This window comes from Asterias rubens, chromosome 10 (assembly GCF_902459465.1).
Source record: "Asterias rubens chromosome 10, eAstRub1.3, whole genome shotgun sequence".
NCBI classification, from domain to species: Eukaryota; Metazoa; Echinodermata; class Asteroidea; order Forcipulatida; family Asteriidae; genus Asterias; species Asterias rubens.
The window spans coordinates 19,968,260-19,992,375 of NC_047071.1; the positions used below are offsets into that span (position 1 = coordinate 19,968,260).

The 24,116-nt window shown below is 38.3% G+C and overlaps 1 protein-coding gene across 1 annotated transcript in view; it reads left to right on the top strand.

Annotated features, from left to right (window-relative positions):
- The first annotated feature begins 2,613 nt into the window (after positions 1-2,613).
- Positions 2,614-24,116, top strand: part of LOC117295828 (integrator complex subunit 3-like) — a 33,258-nt gene continuing 11,755 nt past the window's right edge. Inside the window, exons 1-25 of the mRNA XM_033778597.1 lie at positions 2,614-2,767; positions 4,801-4,884; positions 7,611-7,694; positions 7,803-7,916; positions 8,350-8,434; positions 9,429-9,495; positions 9,835-9,976; positions 10,441-10,570; positions 11,284-11,381; positions 11,563-11,610; positions 11,738-11,881; positions 12,313-12,400; positions 12,661-12,740; positions 13,287-13,378; positions 13,833-13,969; positions 14,153-14,260; positions 14,737-14,869; positions 15,316-15,379; positions 16,393-16,496; positions 16,987-17,031; positions 18,682-18,801; positions 19,847-19,946; positions 22,594-22,653; positions 23,078-23,146; positions 23,522-23,597. Of these exons, the coding sequence (XP_033634488.1) occupies positions 2,699-2,767; positions 4,801-4,884; positions 7,611-7,694; positions 7,803-7,916; positions 8,350-8,434; positions 9,429-9,495; positions 9,835-9,976; positions 10,441-10,570; positions 11,284-11,381; positions 11,563-11,610; positions 11,738-11,881; positions 12,313-12,400; positions 12,661-12,740; positions 13,287-13,378; positions 13,833-13,969; positions 14,153-14,260; positions 14,737-14,869; positions 15,316-15,379; positions 16,393-16,496; positions 16,987-17,031; positions 18,682-18,801; positions 19,847-19,946; positions 22,594-22,653; positions 23,078-23,146; positions 23,522-23,597 (2,341 nt within the window). The 5' untranslated portion in view covers positions 2,614-2,698. The remainder of the gene's footprint in view (positions 2,768-4,800; positions 4,885-7,610; positions 7,695-7,802; positions 7,917-8,349; positions 8,435-9,428; positions 9,496-9,834; positions 9,977-10,440; positions 10,571-11,283; positions 11,382-11,562; positions 11,611-11,737; positions 11,882-12,312; positions 12,401-12,660; positions 12,741-13,286; positions 13,379-13,832; positions 13,970-14,152; positions 14,261-14,736; positions 14,870-15,315; positions 15,380-16,392; positions 16,497-16,986; positions 17,032-18,681; positions 18,802-19,846; positions 19,947-22,593; positions 22,654-23,077; positions 23,147-23,521; positions 23,598-24,116) is intronic.

The following is a 24,116-nucleotide window of genomic DNA, read 5'->3' on the forward strand; positions in this document are numbered from 1 at the left end:
TGTGAAATCCACCCATGTATACCTGTTTAGGTGTGTTGTGTTGTGTTGTGTTGTCATTTAGCCTTCAAGTTAAATTCTGCTAGGGTTTTCACAGACTTTTAACTGTTTGTTGCTTTTATACCTAAGGTCCTTTTGGTTAGTAAGCAGTTTGCAACAGCTAATTCCATTTTCTAAGTTGTGGCATTTTTAATTGAGCTTTCTTGCAGTGGTTGTCTTGTTGATGTGGTATTTTTTTTCTTGCCTTAATTTATGCTGTGGATTGGAACAAATCCTTAGCACAAACCCTTGATGTGTTTCAAGTTTCTACATTATTTATGTATGATGTGTTTTATATTTTAGATGTAAGGCTCTACATAAATATGCATCAGTGCATCTCAATTATGCAACAACATCACATCTTGCGCAAAGATGATCTGTGCAAAATTGCATCTCCGTGCCTTTTTGTGTACACCCAAGTTAATTTGAGTGAGAAGGGGCATTGTCTCTGATCAAGGGGGGGGGGGCATGAGCCATGTCTATCCTATTTTTAAAGGCAGTGGACACTATTGGTAATTACTCAAATTAATGTTTAGCATAAAACCTTACTGGGGAACGAGTAATAGGGTGAGGTTGATAGTATAAAACATTGTGAGAAACGGCTCCCTCTGAAGTGATGTTTTATTTTTTGAGTCGGAAGTAATTTTCCACAAATTTGATTTTGAGACCTCAGATTTAGAATTTGAGGTCTCGAAATCAAGCATCTGAAAGCACACAACTTCGTGTGACAAGGGTGCTTTTTCTTTCATTATTATCTCACAACTTCAACGATCAATTGAGCTCAAATTTTCACAGGTTTGTTACTTTATGCATATGTTGAGACACACCAAGTAAGAAGACTGATCTTTGACAATTACCAATAGTGTACAGTACCTTTAAGGCACTGCATATATCCGATTGATGAGTCAAAATTGATTAAGAAACCTGCTCAATTACTATAACTGTTACCAGGGTATCTATTCTACTCTTTGTAATGTATTTTTTAAAAACGTTTTTTAAACTCAAACTGCAAAAGTGCCCTGTATATTTCCCCTTGTCTTTTATTATAACAATTTTATGATACCGCTCTAATTTCAAAGTCCAGAAATTTAATTCCCTTGAATGGTACATCCAGTGTAACTATTTTGATACTGCCACTTTTTACAACCAGATAAAATACATACCTTGAAAGAGTTTTTAAATTGTATATATTTGTTAATTTTCATAGATCAAATTGCATATAATATGTAAATATTGACTGCCTTTAATGATCAAATTAAATGTGTTTTGAGCGTAAACAATGTTTGCTTGTCAATGTACTTAAATAAGTTTAATTACGAACAAAAGTCTTGTGCAGTCACTAATGTTGGAAGTGATGGGTATAGTGAAGATTAGTAGTCACTGAAGATGGGTTAAACACAAAGCCTGACATATAAAACCTTTTCCCAAAATTCAGCAATTTTATTTGGTCAAGTTCAACAAAAAGACATCATTGCTTTTCATCACTAAAGCTGCTTTTCAATATTTGGCCCAGATTTGATAAAATTACTGGACTTACGAATTATATATTTTTTCAACTAGTTTTATTTTAAACTGATGCGATTGCATTTGATTTGACATTGCATCATTCATATCTTTCAAAATATTACTTAGGAATTTGGCAACATATTAGCCCCCCCCCCCCCAACAGAAAAGTATTTATAATATTATTTCCCACTACATGGTAAGAATACTGTGTCACTGAAAGTAATCAGTAGTGCCTACTGCATCATTTTAAAGTTTAAAGTCTCACTCTGAAAACAAATCCATAATAATGATTAAAATCCTGGACTTGGGCTACCACGCCCCCCCCCCCCCAAAAAAAGATGGATTGTAAGCTTCAATCGCTGAATAAGTCATCCTTAATGATGCATTTATTTTTCTTTTGACTTGCAAAATTGATGTCATGTTTCCCCCAAATTATATCTCTTTTCCAAACCTGGGTCAATTTAAATAAAAAGTCATAAGTTTTAGCCCGTTTTTTACACGAATCCCGCAATATAACAACAACAAATAACCCGCTAGCAAATATACATTGATACCTCACCATGCAATGCCTCAAATCCTATATAAAAAATAACCCGTTGGCGGTTCCCTTGATTTTATTTCTTCGAATTTTGCGGCCGAATTTTCCAGCTCAATTTGATGCATTATTCTCACTACTGCATCTTCATTTGAATTGAGCTATGCGTTATTTACATTTTTTTAAATGCGAATGATTTTTCACCAATTTAAGTAAATATCTTCCTACTTTTACTTGTGCCGTTTTTCCGAAAAAGAGTTATCGCTCGCGGCAACAAAAGATAAAAGTACAGGGGGGGGGGGAATCAATTTCAAGTGCATTCTTACAGTTACTCTGTTTATTAATATAAATATAATAATAGTTGTATACCTATATATTTTAGTAGTATAAAAATTAGTTTCGATTTTTACTGCTTTTATAATCGGACTGGCAATTACTTACTGAATGGCTCTGGAATACGAACGGCAACAAACCAACTAATTTTAATTGGTTCAATCATTCAAGTGAGGGCGCGCTTTAGGGAAAATGGACGCCAACACGAGATGAACCCTACGTCTCTCGCTGTCGACATTTTGCCAACTTTTAAGGACAAATCATTTGTAATTTAACAACCTTGTCATCATGGACGAAAACAAGAAGTCAAAGCTTTTCATATCTTCGCCACTTGAGCTGAAGGATGATCTCGAAGAGGTAATATTTGGGTCTTTATTCCTTATATTTGTTATGGCAAATGTTGGCAGCAAATCTCCATGACTTTGTGTGCAGTGAACTTATGGCTGTTGATTCTTCTGCTGTTACCCTTTCTGAAGTGAACGGTTCTTGCACAGCCAGCACAACAGTTTTAGCACTGCCGGCACTTCAGTCCGGCTGGTCTCCTTGCTGCCCATGCTTCGTGACCGGCCAGGGTGCACCAAATGCATTGATTATTTTTTACCATGCATGTTCCTTAAAAATTAGGATAACTTTCCGTATGGAGCCACCACTTTTTCACACATTTTTCCAAAAAGGTATCTCATTTGAGGTAATTAGATACTTATTTCATATCGAATAAAAAAGTGGTGGCGCATACGGAAACTTTTCAAAGATAACTATCCGTATGGCGCCACCACTTTCTCACACATTTTTACAAAAAGGGGGTATCTCATTCTCATTGAGGTAAATTATTGGCCTATTGAAAGAAAAAGTGGTGGCGCCATACAGAAACTTTTACTTCAAGTTAATCTTGGATCTCTTCTTGCAATTGTGGTCTTTTTTTTTTTTTTTTTTTTGAAATGACAAAAGTAAAAACTTTTTAAAAAGGGATTTCACTTTTGTTTTGCAAATTTCATACAGACAATGATAATAAGAAATTGAATATTATTTAATAATATACTTTTATCCAAATGCAAAAAGTAACATTTTATTGATCCATCCAGTATAGATTAGTAGGCTAGTTTAGATAATAATACTAATTTGTTCACTTTATTTAATAAAGTTATGAAAATATAGACTCAATTAGCTACACACTTTGCAGTTTTTTGCATCATTAATTTCTAATCAAGCTGACAGTTGCACATAAGTTTACACTTTTAGACAGACATGAATTAGACTGAAAAAATGCGGATAAGAACTTTTTGGGGAAGATAAGTTGGTTGTCGGTTGTTATGATCATCCTATTAGACCAGTCCAGTCATGCCAGTCATTGAGACGCAGGCCGTTACGTTAGCTTCTTACCCAAGTTTTGTGAGTGGGGTGTCACTTGGTTCAGGTGAACCCTTACATATGAGACTGTTTAGGTAGAGTGTGGCCCCATTCCTTCAATATCCTCCTATCCTATGTCATTACAACCATGGAGGTAGAACAACCCATGATAAGCACTTGTTATTTGGGCCTACTGGCCCAAGTCCTTCTGAATCATACACTTTGGCATAAGGATTTGGGATGTGTAAGGGTAGATTTTGCAACCCTTTCAAAAACAGATTTTAACGGTAAACTCCTGGAATGGTACCGGTACATGAAGATGGTGCACAACAGCGTGATACTGAAAATAAGTTGCGTAACACTGCAACACAGATTTAGACGAGAGTTGAAAGTCTGACTTGAGTCAAACCTGGTAGATGTTTGACATGGGTGTTCGTGTACACCAGGGCTCAAAATTAACACTGGAATGCAAACCTGGGCCCAGTGATTTTAGCAATAGGCCAGAAAGCTAATGACTGGACAAGTCCGGCTGGAGACTTTTGAAAAATAACACCTCACTGCATTTTTAATTTGAACTGATAAATACAAATTTCTTTCAATTCCTTTAGCTATTGAAATATTGAAATAATTATAACCCATAAAAAAAATAAAATAGAATACTCTCATAGTCTTACTGCATTTTAAACACTGTGTATTATTTTTTTTATATTGTTTACTTCCTAGATGGTTTAATGGTTTAATATTTTTATCGTTCATTGTCATGCGTGAACAGGTTTGCCTGGAATTGGTGCAGTATAAATAAATTTTTATTATTGTTTTTATTATGCTGAGCTTGTTCCAAAAACAGCTCAAATGTGAAATGATTCTGGTATTGTAACAAATTATCTGCTCCAGCTACATGTAAACTTGTGCTACCATAACTTTTGCAGTGGAGTGGTGTCAAGTGACAACTCACTAGATATTACCGAGAGTAGAGCGGTTTCTAAATTATTCATAAGTTTTCTGACTAACAAAATCACTCATTATTTTTTCCTTTTGTGCAGAAAATGGAGAAAGGTTGTGAGATTCTGACGAAGGTGATGGGAAGTTCGTCAGAGAGAGAAGCTCATGACTCTCTGGTTGCCGTGGTGAGTTGGATAGTTTGCTCAGGGTCCATAAAGTGTCTTCAATCTTAAACTCCTACAGCAAATTCATGGTAAAAATAGTTGTATTTTAGGCTTGGATCTGAGCAACTCAATCAAGTACGACAAATACATGTAGCTGATAAATAAGGGAATCAATGTGTGGTGAAGAGGTTTTCAACAAGTGGTTTAATCCCAACAAGGCCTGGTTCTTGAAAATTTTACCAAGAAGAAGTCGAGGTAAATTATCAAGAACCAGGCCTCGGCGGGTTTAAACCACTAGTTGAAAACCGATTCAACACACTTTGATTCCCATTCATAAATACCTTTTCGGTCAAAAAACATCAACACTTTTGGTCAAAAAGTAAAATAAAAGCAAAAACTATAATTGTTCAATGATTTCTTTCAACACAACACCCCTCCAGCTATGAAATGGTTAGGCCCTCCACCGCCCTCGGGTAAACAACTCCTTATAAGGGAATGCTGTGGGCGTCGCGCGTATCGCGTGATGTGGCACAATTGTCCCGGAAGTTGCTGTCGACCAATAGGAATGAAGAAACTGTCTTATAAGAACAGGTGCAAGCTTGCGTGTCACGCCTTTTTACCGGTCATACACAAAGGTTTATACACACCCACGTGACACGCTCTCCACCAATTGGAATAGCGAAACTGTCCGGGGTATTTATGAATAGGTGTTTATTTTGCACCAGAGATAAAGAATGTCATTTTTGTTTTGCCCTTATACTCCGATGTTTATTAAGCACTAGACCAGGCTAGCTCGTTGGTCTAGTGGTAAAGCACTACACCAGGCTAGCTCGGTGGTCTAGTGGTAGAGCACTACACCAGGCTAGCTCGTTGGTCTAGTGGTAAAGCACTAGACCAGGCTAGCTCGGTGGTCTAGTGGTAAAGCACTAGACCAGGCTAGCTCGTTGATCTAGTGGTAAAGCACTAGACCAGGCTAGCTCGGTGGTCTAGTGGTAAAGCACTAGACCAGGCTAGCTTTGTGGTCTAGTGGTAAAGCACTTGACCAGGCTAGCTCGGTGGTCTAGTGGTAAAGCACTAGACCAGGCTAGCTTTGTGGTCTAGTGGTAAAGCACTAGACCAGGCTAGCTCGGTGGTCCAGTGGTAAAGCACTAGACCAGGCTAGCTCGTTGGTCCAGTGGTAAAGCACTAGACCAGGCTAGCTCGTTGGTCTAGTGGTAAAGCACTAGACCAGGCTAGCTCGTTGGTCCAGTGGTAAAGCACTAGACCAGGCTAGCTCGTTGGTCTAGTGGTAAAGCACTAGACCAGGCTAGCTCGGTGTTCTAGTGGTAAAGCACTAGACCAGGCTAGCTCGGTGGTCTAGTGGTAAAGCACTAGACCAGGCTAGCTCGGTGGTCTAGTGGTAAAGCACTAGACCAGGCTAGCTTTGTGGTCTTGTGGTAAAGCACTAGACCAGGCTAGCTTGGTGGTCCAGTGGTAAAGCACTAGACCAGGCTAGCTTGGTGGTCTAGTGGTAAAGCACTAGACCAGGCTAGCTCGGTGGTCTAGTGGTAAAGCACTAGACCAGGCTAGCTCGGTGGTCTAGTGGTAAAGCACTAGACCAGGCTAGCTTGGTGGTCTAGTGGTAAAGCACTAGACCAGGCTAGCTCGGTGGTCTAGTGGTAAAGCACTAGACCAGGCTAGCTCGGTGGTCTAGTGGTAAAGCACTAGACCAGGCTAGCTCGGTGGTCCAGTGGTAAAGCACTAGACCAGGCTAGCTCGTTGGTCCAGTGGTAAAGCACTAGACCAGGCTAGCTCGTTGGTCTAGTGGTAAAGCACTAGACCAGGCTAGCTCTTGGTCCAGTGGTAAAGCACTAGACCAGGCTAGCTCGTTGGTCTAGTGGTAAAGCACTAGACCAGGCTAGCTCTTGGTCTAGTGGTAAAGCACTAGACCAGGCTAGCTCTTGGTCCAGTGGTAAAGCACTAGACCAGGCTAGCTCGGTGGTCTAGTGGTAAAGCACTAGACCAGGCTAGCTCGGTGGTCTAGTGGTTAAGCACTAGACCAGGCTAGCTCGTTGGTCCAGTGGTAAAGCACTAGACCAGGCTAGCTCGGTGGTCTAGTGGTAAAGCACTAGACCAGGCTAGCTCGTTGGTCTAGTGGTAAAGCACTAGACCAGGCTAGCTCGTTGGTCTAGTGGTAAAGCACTAGACCAGGCTAGCTCGGTGGTCTAGTGGTAAAGCACTAGACCAGGCTAGCTCGGTGGTCTAGTGGTAAAGCACTAGACCAGGCTAGCTCGGTGGTCTAGTGGTAAAGCACTAGACCAGGCTAGCTTTGTGGTCTAGTGGTAAAGCACTAGACCAGGCTAGCTCGTTGGTCTAGTGGTAAAGCACTAGACCAGGCTAGCTTTGTGGTCTAGTGGTAAAGCACTAGACCAGGCTAGCTCGGTGGTCTAGTGGTAAAGCACTAGACCAGGCTAGCTCGGTGGTCTAGTGGTAAAGCACTAGACCAGGCTAGCTCTTTGTTTAGTGGTAACCACTAGACCAGGCTAGCTCTTGGTCTAGTGGTAAAGCACTAGACCAGGCTAGCTCGTTGATCTAGTGCGAAAGCATCTGCACTGCTATAGCATGGTAAAAGTTGTTGGTTTGAATCCCACTGGAGTGACATTCCTGAAGAATTTTTACAGGTTTCCTCAGGCTTAATCACTTATGAAGCATCCTTGGTTTTATTACTAGATTTTAATAATAATTGTATTTGTTATTTTTGTAAACAGGTGTGTAAAGGAATGAAGGAACATGAGGAGATAACACTTGGTCTTCTGTACAGCATTCTCACAAATCCAGCCACAGCGCCCAAGGTACAGACATATTTTTAATTTTTAATTAGAGTTTGTCAATTGATCAAGCGTTAAAACAGGGGACATTGAATTGAATTGAAGCTAATGATTTTTCTTGTCCCTGTGTAGACGTATAGAGACCTTGCATTGATATCAAGAGATGGTCTCGCCGTTGCTTGGGCCAAACTCAACCAGATTGTTGTTGACAAGTACACCAAGCTGCAGGAAGGTGCTAGAAAGCAGGTGAGACAAAACGTCTTATAAATCACTGGAGGGCAGACAGGGTTCTCCATAGGAGTTTTTAAATTTATTTTTAGGCACTCAGGACCTACATGTTCTCAGACTCAATGTTTGTGTTTGGTTTCAAATGCTTTAGTGCGCAAATTTAATTTTTTTATATTTTTTTTATTATCAAATATTAAGGGAAATTGACAGGGAATTGTTTTTACAACGAAGTTTGTGAGTTTGATCATGAATCTGCATTTGAAAAAAAAAACTATTATACATTTTATTAATTAAAAATTCATTTATTAATAAAGGCTGAACCAGATTGTTTAGATGTTCATTTGATGTTTTCTTTATTTACAAATTGTGCCTGTTTGGCCTTGCTTTGTGGCTCTTTTCTATTTGTTCACGAGTAAGAGACTTGAATGCATTTCTTTTGCTTTGGTTACAGCTTGTTTGGGTCACAAAGGAGATGGTGAAAAACTCTGTGACCGGAATCGTCAATGTCTGTTCATCTCTCATCAAACAAATAGCAGGTAGGAATATCATACTTGATGTTATGATTTTATTTGTAGCTCTTTTTAACCTCAGTGTCTTTGGGGAAGGTTCACTAATTATGAAGTTGATAATGTTGCTGTGCTTAGCTACTTGTTGATAATGTTGCTGTGCTTAGCTACTTGTTGATAATGTTGCTGTGCTTAGCTACTTGTTGATAATGTTGCTGTGCTTAGCTACTTGTTGATAATGTTGCTGTGCTTAGCTACTTGTTGATAATGTTGCTGTGCTTAGCTACTTGTTGATAATGTTGCTGTACTTAGCTACTTGTTGATAATGTTGCTGTGCTTAGCTTCTTGTTGATAATGTTGCTGTGCTTAGCTACTTGTTGATAATGTTGCTGTGCTTAGCTACTTGTTGATAATGTTGCTGTGCTTAGATTCTTGTTGATAATGTTGCTGTGCTTAGCTACTTGTTGATAATGTTGCTGTGCTTAGCTTCTTGTTGATAATGTTGCTGTGCTTAGCTACTTGTTGATAATGTTGCTGTGCTTAGCTACTTTTTGTGCATAAGCAGCTCTGTCAAAATGGGCCTAGGTGCTTCCAAGCTATTGCTCTCGTTTCCGTCTTAAGATATTTGGCCTTCTGGTAGAAAGATTCCATTTATTCATTGATTACACATAACAGCTGCCAATAGCAGGATGAACAGCAGGATGAGAAGAAATGTTCAGTTTTCGATATGGGAGGAAAACTCCAAAGTTCAGATGCAAGGCTCTGGTCTGAGCTGGGATTCAAATCAGGGCCCACAGAGGTGAAATTCATGGAAGAAACCACTGATTTTTTTAAGTTTTATTTATTTGTGAAGTTTGCCCCAAACAAAGCTAAAATGATCTCTTTGGCTGCAAGAAGAAAAAGACATTAAATGTGAGAAAAAACTAAGAGGAGCTAAAGGGAGGAATTGATATTCCTTTTAAATTACTAGTCTAGATTGTAGGATTGTAAGTTTGATATGATACTCTTTATGACTATATACCAGGTGGAGATATAAGTCCAAAGAATGTGTGGCTCGCTGAAGCGCTGCTGGATTTATTCACTGAAAACAAGTAAGTGTTAATTTAAATAAGACTTTGGTTTTTCCATTGGTGTAAATCTAGCAACAACTATGTGAATGTTGTGTGGATGTAACATATCAAATACATAGTCTGTACATTTTTGTACAGACCATTTTCAGTTCATTCCTGAACTCGGATGATATTCAATCGAAATTGCATTGAATTTGAGCTTAAGACTGGCGCAGAAATTCCTCTTTGGAATGTACAGACCCTTGTTTTTTGCTGTCCAGTGACCTCCGGATTAACATGCTGGCGCTCCACCAACTGAACTTTTTTTTTTTATGGTTAATTACTTGACTAAATTACTTTTACTTAATAATTCTTTTCTAGATCGTGGTTAGACAAGTATCCAGTATTAATGGCAATGGTGCTGTACACATACCTACGAATCATAGAGGATCACAGCTCACCGATGTTAGCGAGTCTCAGGCAGAAGGAAGTGGACTTCTGTATCGGACTTCTTAGGTCAAAGGTTAGTTATTCATTCCCAAGATGTATTTGGTGAAAGGTAGGGTCATACTTTGGTAATGACCCAAAAAGAAATTATGTAAATTTTGTTTGATAAAAGCTTACTCGATCTATATGGATAGGTTCAATGCCTTGATAGAAATAGCGTGATAGTTTTTTTTTTTACTGTTTTGGGGGCAATTAGGCACGTTATTTAGCTGAAACTTTCACAGGTGACTTTAATTCAATTTTTCTTTATAGTTCTTGCTATAAATCACATCATGATGAAAAGAACAAAAACAATGACTCTACCTTTAGCACTCAGACTGAGATTTTTTCCATTTATATACTTACACTGTTTCCAGCCAATAAGGGAAGCAGCTCTACAAAACTGGACCCTCGGACCATCAATGACAGTTTTATTTTGCTGACGTTCTAAATGTTATCTCATGGTTTTTAATGTGCTATTATGTTCTTATTGTTTGCCAGTTCATGGAGTGCATCAGAATAGGCAGAGATCTCCTGAGACTTCTTCAAACCGTCGCCAGAATACCAGAATTTGATAATCTTTGGAAAGACATCATTCACAGGCCACAGTCTTTAAACTCGCAATTTACCGGTATGCTTAAAACAATTGTTCAAGATTGGCCTGGTCTACAACAAAGCATTGTAGTAGTTCAAGATTGGCCTGGTCTACAACAAAGCATTATAGTAGTTCAAGATTGGCCTGGTCTACAACAAAGCATTGTAGTAGTTCAAGATTGGCCTGGTCTACAACAAAGCATTATAGTAGTTCAAGATTGGCCTGGTCTACAACAAAGCATTATAGTAGTTCAAGATTGGCCTGGTCTACAACAAAGCATTGTAGTAGTTCAAGATTGGCCTGGTCTACAACAAAGCATTATAGTAGTTCAAGATTGGCCTGGTCTACAACAAAGCATTATAGTAGTTCAAGATTGGCCTGGTCTACAACAAAGCATTATAGTAGTTCAAGATTGGCCTGGTCTACAACAAAGCATTATAGTAGTTTTGTTGTCGCTTTTGGGTTTTGCAGTCCCTTTTTCCATGCAGAACCAAAATTTTAATCAACCGATTAACTTTTATTTGCCTTTTTGAAACTTCTGCATTTATAAAACTTTTCAGGTTTTCCCCGGAATAACTCTCTGGGGTTTTCCTCCCACTTCTAAACTGAATCTTCCTTCGTTGTCTTCTCTCCATTGGATTCTTAGCTAGTACAGTGATTAAGTTTGACTCTCGGAGAATCCTTAGCTTCACAATCAGAATAACAAATTATTGAGTACAAAATATTAAAGGGAATTTTTTTTTTTGCAGGTGTCTCTCAACTGATGGGTCAGAGAACATCTCCAAAGTATCTCGCTTGCAGACTCACACCAGATATGGAGAAGAAAGTCATATTTCTCACATCGAAGGTTTGTGAGGGATTGATGCCCATTACTATTGGCTGGATTAGACACATTGAGCATGTTTGTACATGTCCAATGATCATCGATTTATAATCCTGAATTTTTATAGTATTTACGAATATGTGACCCTACCTTTAAATATTTTGTTAACTACTTGTAAGTTATGATTTTCTTTTTGTCTTGACAGGTTCGGTTTGGTCAGCAAAAAAGATACCAAGATTGGTTTCAGAAACAAGTAAGTCTATGGCCAATGTACTTTAAGTTATTAAAACTATACACACTTTTCTGGAAGGCAGCCTCTCCCAATTTCATGTTTTCCAAGGCGTACTACTTGTAATAACTCGACACCTTTCTCTACCCAGTACCTCTCAACCCCAGAAAGTCAGTCATTACGTTGCGATCTGATTCGCTACATCTGCTGTACGGTCCATCCTTCAAATGAGGTTCTGTGTTCTGACATCATTCAACGCTGGGCTGTGATTGGTTGGCTTCTAACGACGTGTACTGTAAGTTCTAAAGAAACATTCTCGTATAGATTGTCTGATTGACTATTTAAAATTGTAGGTCTGCTGGAATTGTTTGTGTCAGGTCATTTCGTACCTTAACAACTCAGTACCCTGGACACTTGGTACCTTTTGGAAGGTATGAAGTGACTATGGACACTTCATACCTTCTTACAAGACACTTCGTACCTCGTACCGATTCTGGATTTCCAAAAACCAAATAGTTCTTCTCAGAGCCCTACAAAAAACTGAATCAAAGCCTCTTGAAAATCAAGTAGTTTCACTGGTTTGGCTTGCCCTAAAAAAAAATATAAAAATATAAAAAAAATTAAGTAATTAGTTAAAAAAGTACAGAAAGTGGCAAATGTACGAAGTGACTGACATCTAAATTTATTGATAAGTTCTAATCGACTGAATGTTTTTTTATTTTGCAGTCCAATGCAGCAGCTTCCTGTGCCAAGTTGGCGTTATTCTACGACTGGCTTCTCTTTAACCCATCTAGGGGCAATATTATGGACATAGGTAAGTTCTGAAATAATCAAAGAACAAAATCTCTCTATAGCTCATCAAATAATGGTTTACCATGTACATTCTAAGGCCTTTCTGCCAGGCAAAATACTCCACATAAATTCAAAAGTCAGCTAATGATTATTTGAGCTTTTTAGGTGTGCTCATGCTTGTTTCCACAAGTCTTATTTACATTTTGAGTTTTTTGTATACATGTGTTGTTTGTGTGCTGCCTAAATATTTAATATTAATTTGATTATCATCTTTGTCGACAGAGCCAGCCATTCTTGTTATGCATCATTCCATGAGGTCTCATCCCGCCATAACGGCAACCTTGCTAGACTTCCTTTGCAGAGTAAGTCACTTTAAAATCTTTTGTTATGATTAGCAAGTATCAAAAACAAATTAGATTTGTTTCAATCTAAGAGCTCACTGGTCATAAGGTCCACACCAGTGCCAGTCCTCAAAAGAAATATTTACATTTTAAATGATATCAAAGTTGTGGGAGTAGCATTTGAAGCATCACACAAATCACTATGGTGCGCCATGGCCGAGTGGTCAAGTTTACCAGACTCTAGCTCTTGTCTTGTCCCTATCTTGACACTCAGAAGATTTAGAATTGAGCGATGATTCATGATTGAACTATGGATAACCCTGGAAAATCTAAAACAAACCTTCAGGCTAACTAACTTTGAGTTAACACATTTCAAGTTTTTATTTCAGAAAAACTTTTAGCAATAGCCCCGCCATAATTGTGAATTCTTAAAATTTATCTTTACCCTGCAAAACTTCAACTTCTACGTAGCAAAATTTATTTGTGCCTTTCATTTTAGAAAAAAGATGATCCCAGTGCGTCTGCATTTCTACTAACCAGTGCGTGTTCATTTGTCTTGTATTACAGGTAATTCCAAACTTCCATCCTCCGTTAGAGCAACAAATAAGGCAAGGCGTGATGTCATCTCTAAGATTTCTCCTGGAGAAGAGAGTTTTACCGTAAGTAATTAAGACGATTAAATAGCAAATCGGGTAATTCAAGTTTGTATCACACCTGGGCACTTAAGTACAAGGAAACATTAAACAGTGAGAAATGTCTGTAAACTAGTAGTGAAAATGGTTTTAGGAATTTATTTGACTGTGGCCCAATTTTCAGAATCTACTAAAGCACAAAGAGTATAGATTTATACTTTGATGTCATAGCAAGTCAGGCAAACAGGTGGATGATAGGGCTTTTTATATGGTTACTACTCAGTTATTGATCAGCCTATGAAACCCATCAGAAAAGGCCCTCAAGACCCACCTGTTTTCTATAAAACTGTAGCTGCAACTGTAGCTGTTTCTTGTCTGTCCTTTTTAGCGCCATGTATCCTTCGATACTTTAGTGCTTTATTACAATCAATACGTGAATCTTTTGATTTAAGAATTAACAAATGATTTTTATGATTTATAGATCTCTAGCGCCGCTGTTTGACAGTGGTAAGCTGGACAGGGAGCTCAGAGCGATGATCAGGGATACCTTCGCAGAGTTCTGTGCTCCTTCTACACCCACCACGCCAACTACACCTACGTTACCCACACCACCAGAAGGTAAGTACCTTGCTTCATCATGAAATCTTCACAGAATTTGCATTTGTTTTAGTTTATACTTTCGTTCCGATAACATGTTAACTTCAAAACAATTTATTACAGGCATGTGATTTGTCAGAACATTGGTAAAAACATATAAAACATTTGTATGTTTGTTTTGCTTTGTCAATCCCATATTTGTAGTTGATGGTAAAGGAGAGATAGAATCATCTAACAACGACCACGGACCCCCACTCCAGAGATTACCGTCTGAAGACGCAACATTCAGTGATGAAGAAGAAGAAGATAGATGTAAGTTATAATGAATATGTTTTTTGTCACAAAAAGAGAGTTCTTTCCAAGGACCAAATACTGTACCTGTTTAGGAGTCAAATTTCATATCAAGATACGGTATGCGTCTAGCTGCCCGTGGGTCAATTTATATGTGGTCTGCACAGTAAGAGAGATACTGACTCTTAGTGCCACAGTAAGCAAGATTGATCATGGATGATAAACTAGGTGAATCAGGTCAATACAATGTACGTGTTATTCAAACCAATCACCCCTGGTTCAAATCCTGCTTTGGACCTGAGCCTCACCTTTGACCATATTGGTTTTTCCTATTAATTGGGGTTTTTTCCTCTCAAGTCTGAAATTGAACGTTTCTTAATCTAATTATCAACACCAATGTCTTCTTAGGCTTCAAATCCCCAAAGCTGGAAAACAATTAGGAAATGATGTTGTTTGTGCTTGACTATCTCCCTGTTTCTCTTTGTTCCTTTCTTCAGCCTTGAGGCATCGTCTTCAAGATACTGCGATGTTTCGTCCCATTAAGCAGGAAGAGGAGGTTGACCTAGAGTTGTATTTGGATCAACTAGATGGAGAGATTAAAGAGATGTGCTCAATATTGCACAGTCAGAGGTAACACATCTTATAAGAATCCTGTAATAATAACAATTAAGAGAGGTTTGCGGTAACACCATGTGAATATCTCTTTACAATATCTCACACAACACATCGGGCGTATGGCTTTAAGTTCCATCCGAAGGACAAAGCATCATGGTTAAGTATCTTTCTTAAGAACACAGTTGTCACGACCGGGACTGGGACCCACAATCTCTTTTTATCAGAAATGCCCTAGCTCAAGCTTGGTGTGCTTTACTGCGCGTCCATGACGAACCGTTGTGATGTAACTGGCTATGGCTATAAGGCTGAGAACTAAATTAAATAAAACAACAACTTAGAAACAACAAAACAAACTGGACAAATCAAGCCACAACCCACAGCCCATTGGTAAACATGGGGAACCAATAGTTCTGGCGAGCATCTTTGTTTATATTAATATCAATTTGTGTCTTGCCTTACAGAGATTCCGACATTGAGACGCAGTGTGAAACGATGGAAAATCTCTGTAGTGTCATTCTAGAAATGGTAAGAAACATTTTCCTTTCATCTCAGGAGTTTGCAGGAATTCACATTGTTGACTTGCCCTTCAGAGTCACTGTAGCCAGCTGTTTTAACTGGAGGCTAGCTTGTGGCAACTGTTATGGGAGAACGTTTTTCTCTTGTAGCCTGTTAACAAAGGTGGCTTTAAATCTTGTTTGGGGCGAACTTGCATAACCCCAAAAGAGGATAAGCAAAAGCAAATGCTGCAAACTCTTTAGCCACTGCAACTGTCTGCAGCTTGTTACTGTCACACTGGTTCAAGAAGCTAGATGGTAACTGAGGTCTTGTCAGGGTACAATTCCAGCCAAGCATTCTTAGAACTAGTAAATGATGTAAAATGTTGTTAGACAAACTGTGAAATCAAGTATGGATTAATGTCAATGCTCTTCTATACAGTCTACCTAACAACCAGATTTCCCGACTTCAACGGCTCCAAAATACTGCTGCCCGCATTGTGACACTGTCTAGAAAATCCTGTTCTATCACCCCCATTCTGAAACAACTACACTGGCTCCCTATCTCTCAACGAATCATCTTCAAGCTGATGCTCATTGTCCACAAAGCTCTAAATGGCAAGGCTCCCCACTATATTTCTGAACTGCTTCAAGTTTACACTCCATCAAGGAATCTTCGATCAAGTTCCATGCTTCTCCTCATTGAACCCAAGTCTCGACACTCATGGGTGACAGGTTTTTTTCTTCAGCCGCGCCACGCATCTGGAACTCTCTACCACTTAATCTTCGATCTTGTGTTTGTACCGCAAAATTCAAGTCTCTTCTCAAAACTTATCTTATGTCACAGGTTTTCAATGACTAATTTTGTTGTGTCTGTTTTTCTTTGTGTTTTGTTTTGGTTTTACTGCGCCTTGAACACCCAGCAGGGTGGATATGTGCGCATTACAAGTCTTATTATTATTATTATTATTATTATTATTATTATTATTATTATGTCCGTCTTTTATAAGACGCAAAGTTGATAAAACTTGTGTTTATTTCCAGGATGATTTTGACAGTGATGTAGCGGGTCCCCTAGCCATGTTCCTGTGCAGCTTATATAAGAATGACATCACGGGTGAATCCTTGCCAGATGAAATTACAGATGAGTAAGTAGGACCGACTGCTGACCACGTCTTTAAACCATTATCATGCTACCACCATCTTTGTCAAGTTCCTTGTATCGAAATAACAGAAGTGAATGATAATATTCATCCTACAGAAAAGACCCAGACTGTTTTTCACTTCGAGCCTCAGTTTGGTTACATTTATTTCAGTAGAAAAATCAAAATGGTTGCACCATGCTACCAACATCTTGGTCACGTTCCTTGTATCTAATAGCAGTAATCAAGGCTATATTCATTGTACAAAAAGGAACCAGATTATTTCTCATACCACCAAGTTTTTATTTACATTTGTTTGAATGACAGAAGCATGGCAGTGTGTGTTTGGGAACTCAATCGCTCTTGAAACTAGATTCTCGCAGTTAAAACTTGAATAAATTAATTGTTTTATTAGTGTGCTGCCATTTAGTGTTCCAACATTGCCTTTAATAATCGAATGCTTTCAGTATACATGTATATTTTTTCTAATTATCAGAACCATGGAGGATTCTCTGGGGAAACCTATATTTGTTATATTCAGGTGAGTAGTTCTTTCCCCAAAAGTTCATCTCCTATTTTCTCTTTTCAAAAGTTCTTTACAAGCTATGCATTTACTGACAGATAGTATGCAACTTTTGAGCTGATGGGCTGGTTCAATATTGAAAAGGCTGCTTATCGCAGAGTTCTATATTTATTGGTAGCCACTTCTAGGACCCTGGTTCTAATCACGCCAGGGGCATGTCATGGATCGGGTTTCAGTCCCTGACTGTGCGGGTTTTCCCTGGAATTATTCTCTGGGGTTTTCCTCCAACATCTAAAACTGAAACATCCTTCATTGTCTTCTCTCCATGGGGTTCTTGGATAGTACAGTGATTAAGTTTACTTCTCTCCATGGGGTTCTTGGATAGTACAGTGATTCAGTTTACTTCTCTCCATGGGGTTCTTGGATAGTACAGTGATTAAGTTTACTTATCTCCATGGGGTTCTTGGATAGTACAGTGATTAAGTTTACTTCTCTCCATGGGGTTCTTGGATAGTACAGTGATTAAGTTTACTTCTCTCCATGGGGTTCTTGGATAGTACAGTGATTAAGTTTACTTCTCTCCATTGGGTTCTTGGATAGTACAGTGATAAAGTTTACTTCTCTCCATGGGGTTCTTGGATAGTACAGTGATTAAGTTTACTTCTCTCCATGGGGTTCTTGGATAGTACAGTGATTAAGTTTACTTCTCTCCATGGGGTTCTTGGATAGTACAGTGATTCAGTTTACTTCTCTCCATGGGGTTCTTGGATAGTACAGTGATTAAGTTTACTTATCTCCATGGGGTTCTTGGATAGTACAGTGATTAAGTTTACTTCTCTCCATGGGGTTCTTGGATAGTACAGTGATTAAGTTTACTTCTCTCCATGGGGTTCTTGGATAGTACAGTGATTAAGTTTACTTCTCTCCATTGGGTTCTTGGATAGTACAGTGATAAAGTTTACTTCTCTCCATGGGGTTCTTGGATAGTACAGTGATTAAGTTTACTTCTCTCCATGGGGTTCTTGGATAGTATAGTGATTCAGTTTACTTCTCTCCATGGGGTTCTTGGATAGTACAGTGATTAAGTTTACTTCTCTCCATTGGGTTCTTGGATAGTACAGTGATTAAGTTTACTTCTCTCCATGGGGTTCTTGGATAGTACAGTGATTAAGTTTACTTCTCTCCATTGGGTTCTTGGATAGTACAGTGATTAAGTTTACTTCTCTCCATTGGGTTCTTGGATAGTACAGTGATTAAGTTTACTTCTCTCCATGGGGTTCTTGGATAGTACAGTGATTAAGTTTACTTCTCTCCATGGGGTTCTTGGATAGTACAGTGATTAAGTTTACTTCTCTCCATGGGGTTCTTGGATAGTACAGTGATTAAGTTTACTTCTCTCCATTGGGTTCTTGGATAGTACAATGATTAAGTTTACTTCTCTCCATGGGGTTCTTGGATAGTACAGTGATTAAGTTTACTTCTCTCCATGGGGTTCTTGGATAGTACAGTGATTAAGTTTACTTCTCTCCATGGGGTTCTTGGATAGTACAATGATTAAGTTTACTTCTCTGAGAATCCTAAGCTTCACAACCAGAATAAATAAATAAATAAATGTAGGTATTAGCAACAACAACAAAACTAAAGAATTGGAATCCCATTTTCTTGCAGGAATCTGAGCGCAGACGCAGAGCAAGATTCGTGTCCGTTGCAGCTCCTCACGCTAGTCTGTATGATGTATGAGAAACAAGCTCAAATTGGTTACAATCTTCTGTACTTCCTGCATGCAAGGTCAGTCCATAGAGTCTGTTACTAGTTTCTAGTCCATCATTCATACACATTCAACATATCCATCACAATCAGTTAAAAACTCAAGGATAGATATTGTAGAATCTTGAAAAGACTTTGTACTGCTCTCTTTTGGGTATCCCATTTAGGCCTGACTTGGAAAGGGAAGGTACACGTTTGGTAAATACTCAAAACAAATATTAACTTAAAAACTGACTTGGTAACAAGCATTGGGGAGCTGTTGATAGTATAAAGCATTGTGAGAAACGACTCCCTCTGAAGCAACGTAGTTTTTGAGAAAGAGGTAATTTCTCACTAAAATAATAAAAGACTTCTACATGTTCTAGCTAGAAGTCTTTTATTCCTATCTGAAAGCACACAAATTCGTCCAACAAGGGTGTTTTTTCTTTCATCATTTTTTTGCAACTTTGTTGACCGATTGAGCCCAAATTTTCACAGGCTTGTTATTTAATAGTTCTGATGGCTTACACAAAGTGAGAACACTGGTCTTTGACGATTACCAATCGAGGGGCTCTAGGGTTATATTTAGTTTTGTGAAGCGCTCATTTTCCAGTAGCTACATACCCGGCCAATTTGCTTGGGCCATGTGAAACTAAACATACCCTCCTTCGCTCCCCCGCTCAATGTTGTTAACCCCAGCTGGAGCGAAGACAGTCTAATGAGAGTCAACATTAAAAGAGGGTAGAGGCCAAATGAGATAGAGCAGGGATTGACTGAAAGTTTTGAGCATGCACAAATAGTTCTACATAAAAAAGAAGGCTTTAAAATAATTACGAATGTGCACACACATTAAACAATTATTGCTACCAGAGTGGGCATGAAAGCAGTGTTAGATTTGACCTTTCAACTTGCATACAAAAGTTCTCTGTGTGTTTTAATGACCCATACTTTTTGTTTTCAATGACAACATGTTATGAACTGCTTTTCTACCAGCCTCGGCCAATGATCATGATGCAAATGTGTTTATCAAGCGTCGTGTGTAAGGATCTTTTGGTAATTTGATACTTGTTCTTGTTTTATTTTTTAGTAGCAGCAAGCAGGGTGAGAGGAGACTCCACATGTACGAAGAGGTCTGTAAAAATACTGAAATTGGAGAGCTGACATCGTGCCTAGTCAGGGATTTCAAGGTAAATATTTGATCAGGGATACTGCAGAGCTGGCAACTCTCCTTGATTCTGCAGAAAGTTCCCTGAAAATATACCAATCTATCCATGTTCCGATGACCAAATTTGAAATTCACCATGATTATGGACACTTTGTCCCTATTGTGTTTGATGTAAATCTAAAAAACTTGCCAATCTTGGCAGCTTTGATTTTTTGCCTGTTTATAACAGGCCTATTCCTGATTGTGGCAATCTACTTTAACCACTTAAAAGGGGGACTGTCTTGTCATGATCATAGAAGCCAGTGGCTCTACATAAAATGATGACCTCCTATCCAGTAACCCGTGTGGTTGCTGCCAGACACATCACAAAGGGCAGCGTAATTATTACTTTGTGATGTGATGGCCAGCGCACGTGTTTAAGCATTACATACAAAGTCTGGATCTGAGAACAAAAGATGTCCACATAACGTAGGGGCTTGAAACACTATGTGGACTTACACAATGTCCACACAGTCTTTTTGACAGTGTTTAAGAATACGTATTTTCAGAAACAAAGTGCACAGATGAAAGGAATGTCCACAGAGTGTACACAACACAGCGCTGTATGCGCAGTGCTAGGGTAAGAGTTCATTATTCTATGAACAGTCACAATGCTTCCATGATTATAACGACAGTCTCCCTTTATGGATAATGAACAGTAACAATTCTTCCATAATTATAACGACAGTCTCCCTTTATGGATAATGAACAGTCACAATTCTTCCATGATTATAACGACAGTCTCCCTTTATGGATAATGAACAGTCACAATGCTTCCATGATTATAACGACAGTCTCCCTTTATGGATAATGAACAGTCACAATGCTTCCATGATTATAACGACAGTCTCCCTTTATGGATAATGAACAGTCACAATGCTTCCATGATTATAACGACAGTCTCCCTTTATGGATAATGAACAGTCACAATTCTTCCATGATTATAACGACAGTCTCCCTTTATGGATAATGAACAGTCACAATTCTTCCATGATTATAACGACAGTCTCCCTTTATGGATAATTGGTTCAGCTGAATGAACAGTCGCAATGCTTCCATGATTATAACGAAAGAGTTCATTATTCTATGAACAGTCACAATTCTTCCATGATTATAACGACAGTCTCCCTTTATGGATAATGAACAGTCACAATTCTTCCATGATTATACTGACAGTCTCCCTTTATGGATAATGAACAGTCACAATGCTTCCATGATTATAATGACAGTCTCCCTTTATGGATAATGAACAGTCACAATGCTTTCATGATTATAACGACAGTCTCCCTTTATGGATAATGAACAGTCACAATGCTTCCATGATTATAAGGACAGTCTCCCTTTATGGATAATGAACAGTCACAATGCTTCCATGATTATAACGACAGTCTCCCTTTATGGATAATTGGTTCAGCTGAATGAACAGTCACAATTCTTCCATGATTATAACGACAGTCTCCCTTTATGGATAATTAACAGTCACAATTCTTCCATGATTATACCGACAGTCTCCCTTTATGGATAATGAACAGTCACAATTCTTCCATGATTATAACGACAGTCTCCCTTTATGGATAATGAACAGTCACAATTCTTCCATGATTATAACGACAGTCTCCCTTTTTGGATAATGAACAGTAACAATTCTTCCATGATTATAACGACAGTCTCCCTTTATGGCTAATGAACAGTCACAATGCTTCCATGATTATAACGACAGTCTCCCTTTATGGATAATTGGTTCAGCTGAATGAACAGTCACAATTCTTCCATGATTATAACGACAGTCTCCCTTTATGGATAATGAACAGTCACAATTCTTCCATGATTATAACGACAGTCTCCCTTTATGGATAATGAACAGTCACAATTCTTCCATGATTATAACGACAGTCTCCCTTTATGGATAATGAACAGTAACAATTCTTCCATGATTATAACGACAGTCTCCCTTTGCGGATAATGAACAGTCACAATGCTTCCATAATTATAACGACAGTCTCCCTTTATGGATAATGAACAGTCACAATTCTTCCATGATTATAACGACAGTCTCCCTTTATGGATAATGAACAGTCACAATGCTTCCATAATTATAACGACAGTCTCCCTTTATGGATAATGAACAGTCACAATTCTTCCATGATTATAACGACAGTCTCCCTTTATGGATAATGAACAGTCACAATTCTTCCATGATTATAACGACAGTCTCCCTTTATGGATAATTGGTTCAGCTCAAACCTCAGTGTCTATCTCATAATCATGTTTGCGTCCAATCTCGACTCGAATATGCTGAGTAAGTTGGCATTTACCATACTAGCTGCTAAACTGTTTCATAGGTCGATGACCTTTTAGATGAAAAAGGTCATGCTACAACTGCAGGATTTGCAAAGGCTGAGACTGACAATCGTTTACAACTGCAGGATTTGCAAAGGCTGAGACTGACAATCGTTTACAACTGCAGGATTTGCAAAGGCTGAGACTGACAATGGTTTGACTACATTAGCTTGAACTCTATCTAGTTGACGATAGTTGGATATGGTAGTTGACTATTTAAATGTGTTGTAGCCTACCTTTAAATCGGTTTACTTGAATGAGGTTTTTCATATTTGATTGTCTCTGTGTAGAGTTGTGCTGAAGAAGATGTGAAGCTGATGTGTTATCTTGTTGCACCAGTTTATACAATGGTAAGTCTAGGAGCTAGACCTATCAGGTATTGGTTTACTTTGGTGTGTTTAGAAGTAAATCTCAAGTTATTGTCTTTTCTCCAGTTAGTTGGTGTTTTCATTGGTTGTATACAATAATGATTGTATGCACTTGGACCCATACTTTGTGTCCCAAGGAGTATGGAGTTTAGTTTCTCTATTTTGCTCCATATGTTCAATTCCTACCTGGTTTAGTGTATTTTTTCCCCTATGTGGCATTTTCCTGGCTCATATCCTGTAATGAAGGTCTCATTTTCCTGTAATAAAGGTCACTTATGAACATACAGTACTTGGTTTCATTACCAGAAATATAAAACAATGATAATAGTAAGTGTCCAAGGACACTGGTAGGGCTTACAACAGCTGTGCCCATTTTTTGTTAATATTAATTGTTTTGTCTTTACAGTTTTGCGATGCTGCTTTAGCGAGTAATGATTTATTACTAACAATAGTGTCCTGTGTGGACTCGTCACAGGTAAGATTGTTATTATCAGGAAGTTTACCTCTCAAGAAAACTATCTATGTGTCTTCAATGCCTGTTTGTATCTCATCATGGAATTAGTTTGATTTTTTTTAGTATTTCACATTTATTTCATTGATACATTATTTTTGTTATTCAGTTAATCAGTTGATTTCCTCTTTTGGTTTCTCAGCTGTGCCAAAAAACAACAAGTAAAACCCCCACAGTATTACAAAGCTGGGTATGCATCGACGCGGGCAAAACTAGAGGAAGGATGTATTTTACCATGTCTGTACAAAAAGCAAAGAACTTATTACTGATGCATTTTGTATATTTTCTTGGCTGCAACATTTAGTGATTTTTATACAATATTGTCTGACATTCTCACAGCTACAAGATTTAATCTGCGATGTAATGCAAGGCAACCTAGTCATGTTCAAGAAAGACAATATAGCAAAAGTATTAGGTAAGTAAACCAAGTTATAGTTGACTCTATCCCTATCAATCCAGGTTATAGTTGACTCTATCCCTATCAATCCAGGTTATAGTTAACTCTATCCCTATCAATCCAGGTTATAGTTGACTCTATCCCTATCAATCCAGGTTATGACTAAACTAAACCATACTGTCTGAATGTAGCTGGATGCCTGCTGTTCCTAGACAGAAATTTACCCCCCATGCCAATTAAGCATCTATTCTATTCAATTGTTGTGGTATCAGCTGTTAAAATATGGGATTTAAACTGCCTCTAGGTAGCATCTCATTGGTTTAGTTGGTAAGACATCGACTCTAGAATTGCAAAAGGTTGTGGGTTAAAATCCAACCCGATTAATATTACAGTGGATTTTTTTCACAAGACTCGGGAGAAAGTGCTGAGTATACAGTGCTTAAGAAAAGGGTCAAATTAAGGGTTAGGGTAAAACCAAATAACAATCTGTATCCCGATATAAATTTAAAGACCTGCTTGAACCAAAATGTCACGTTG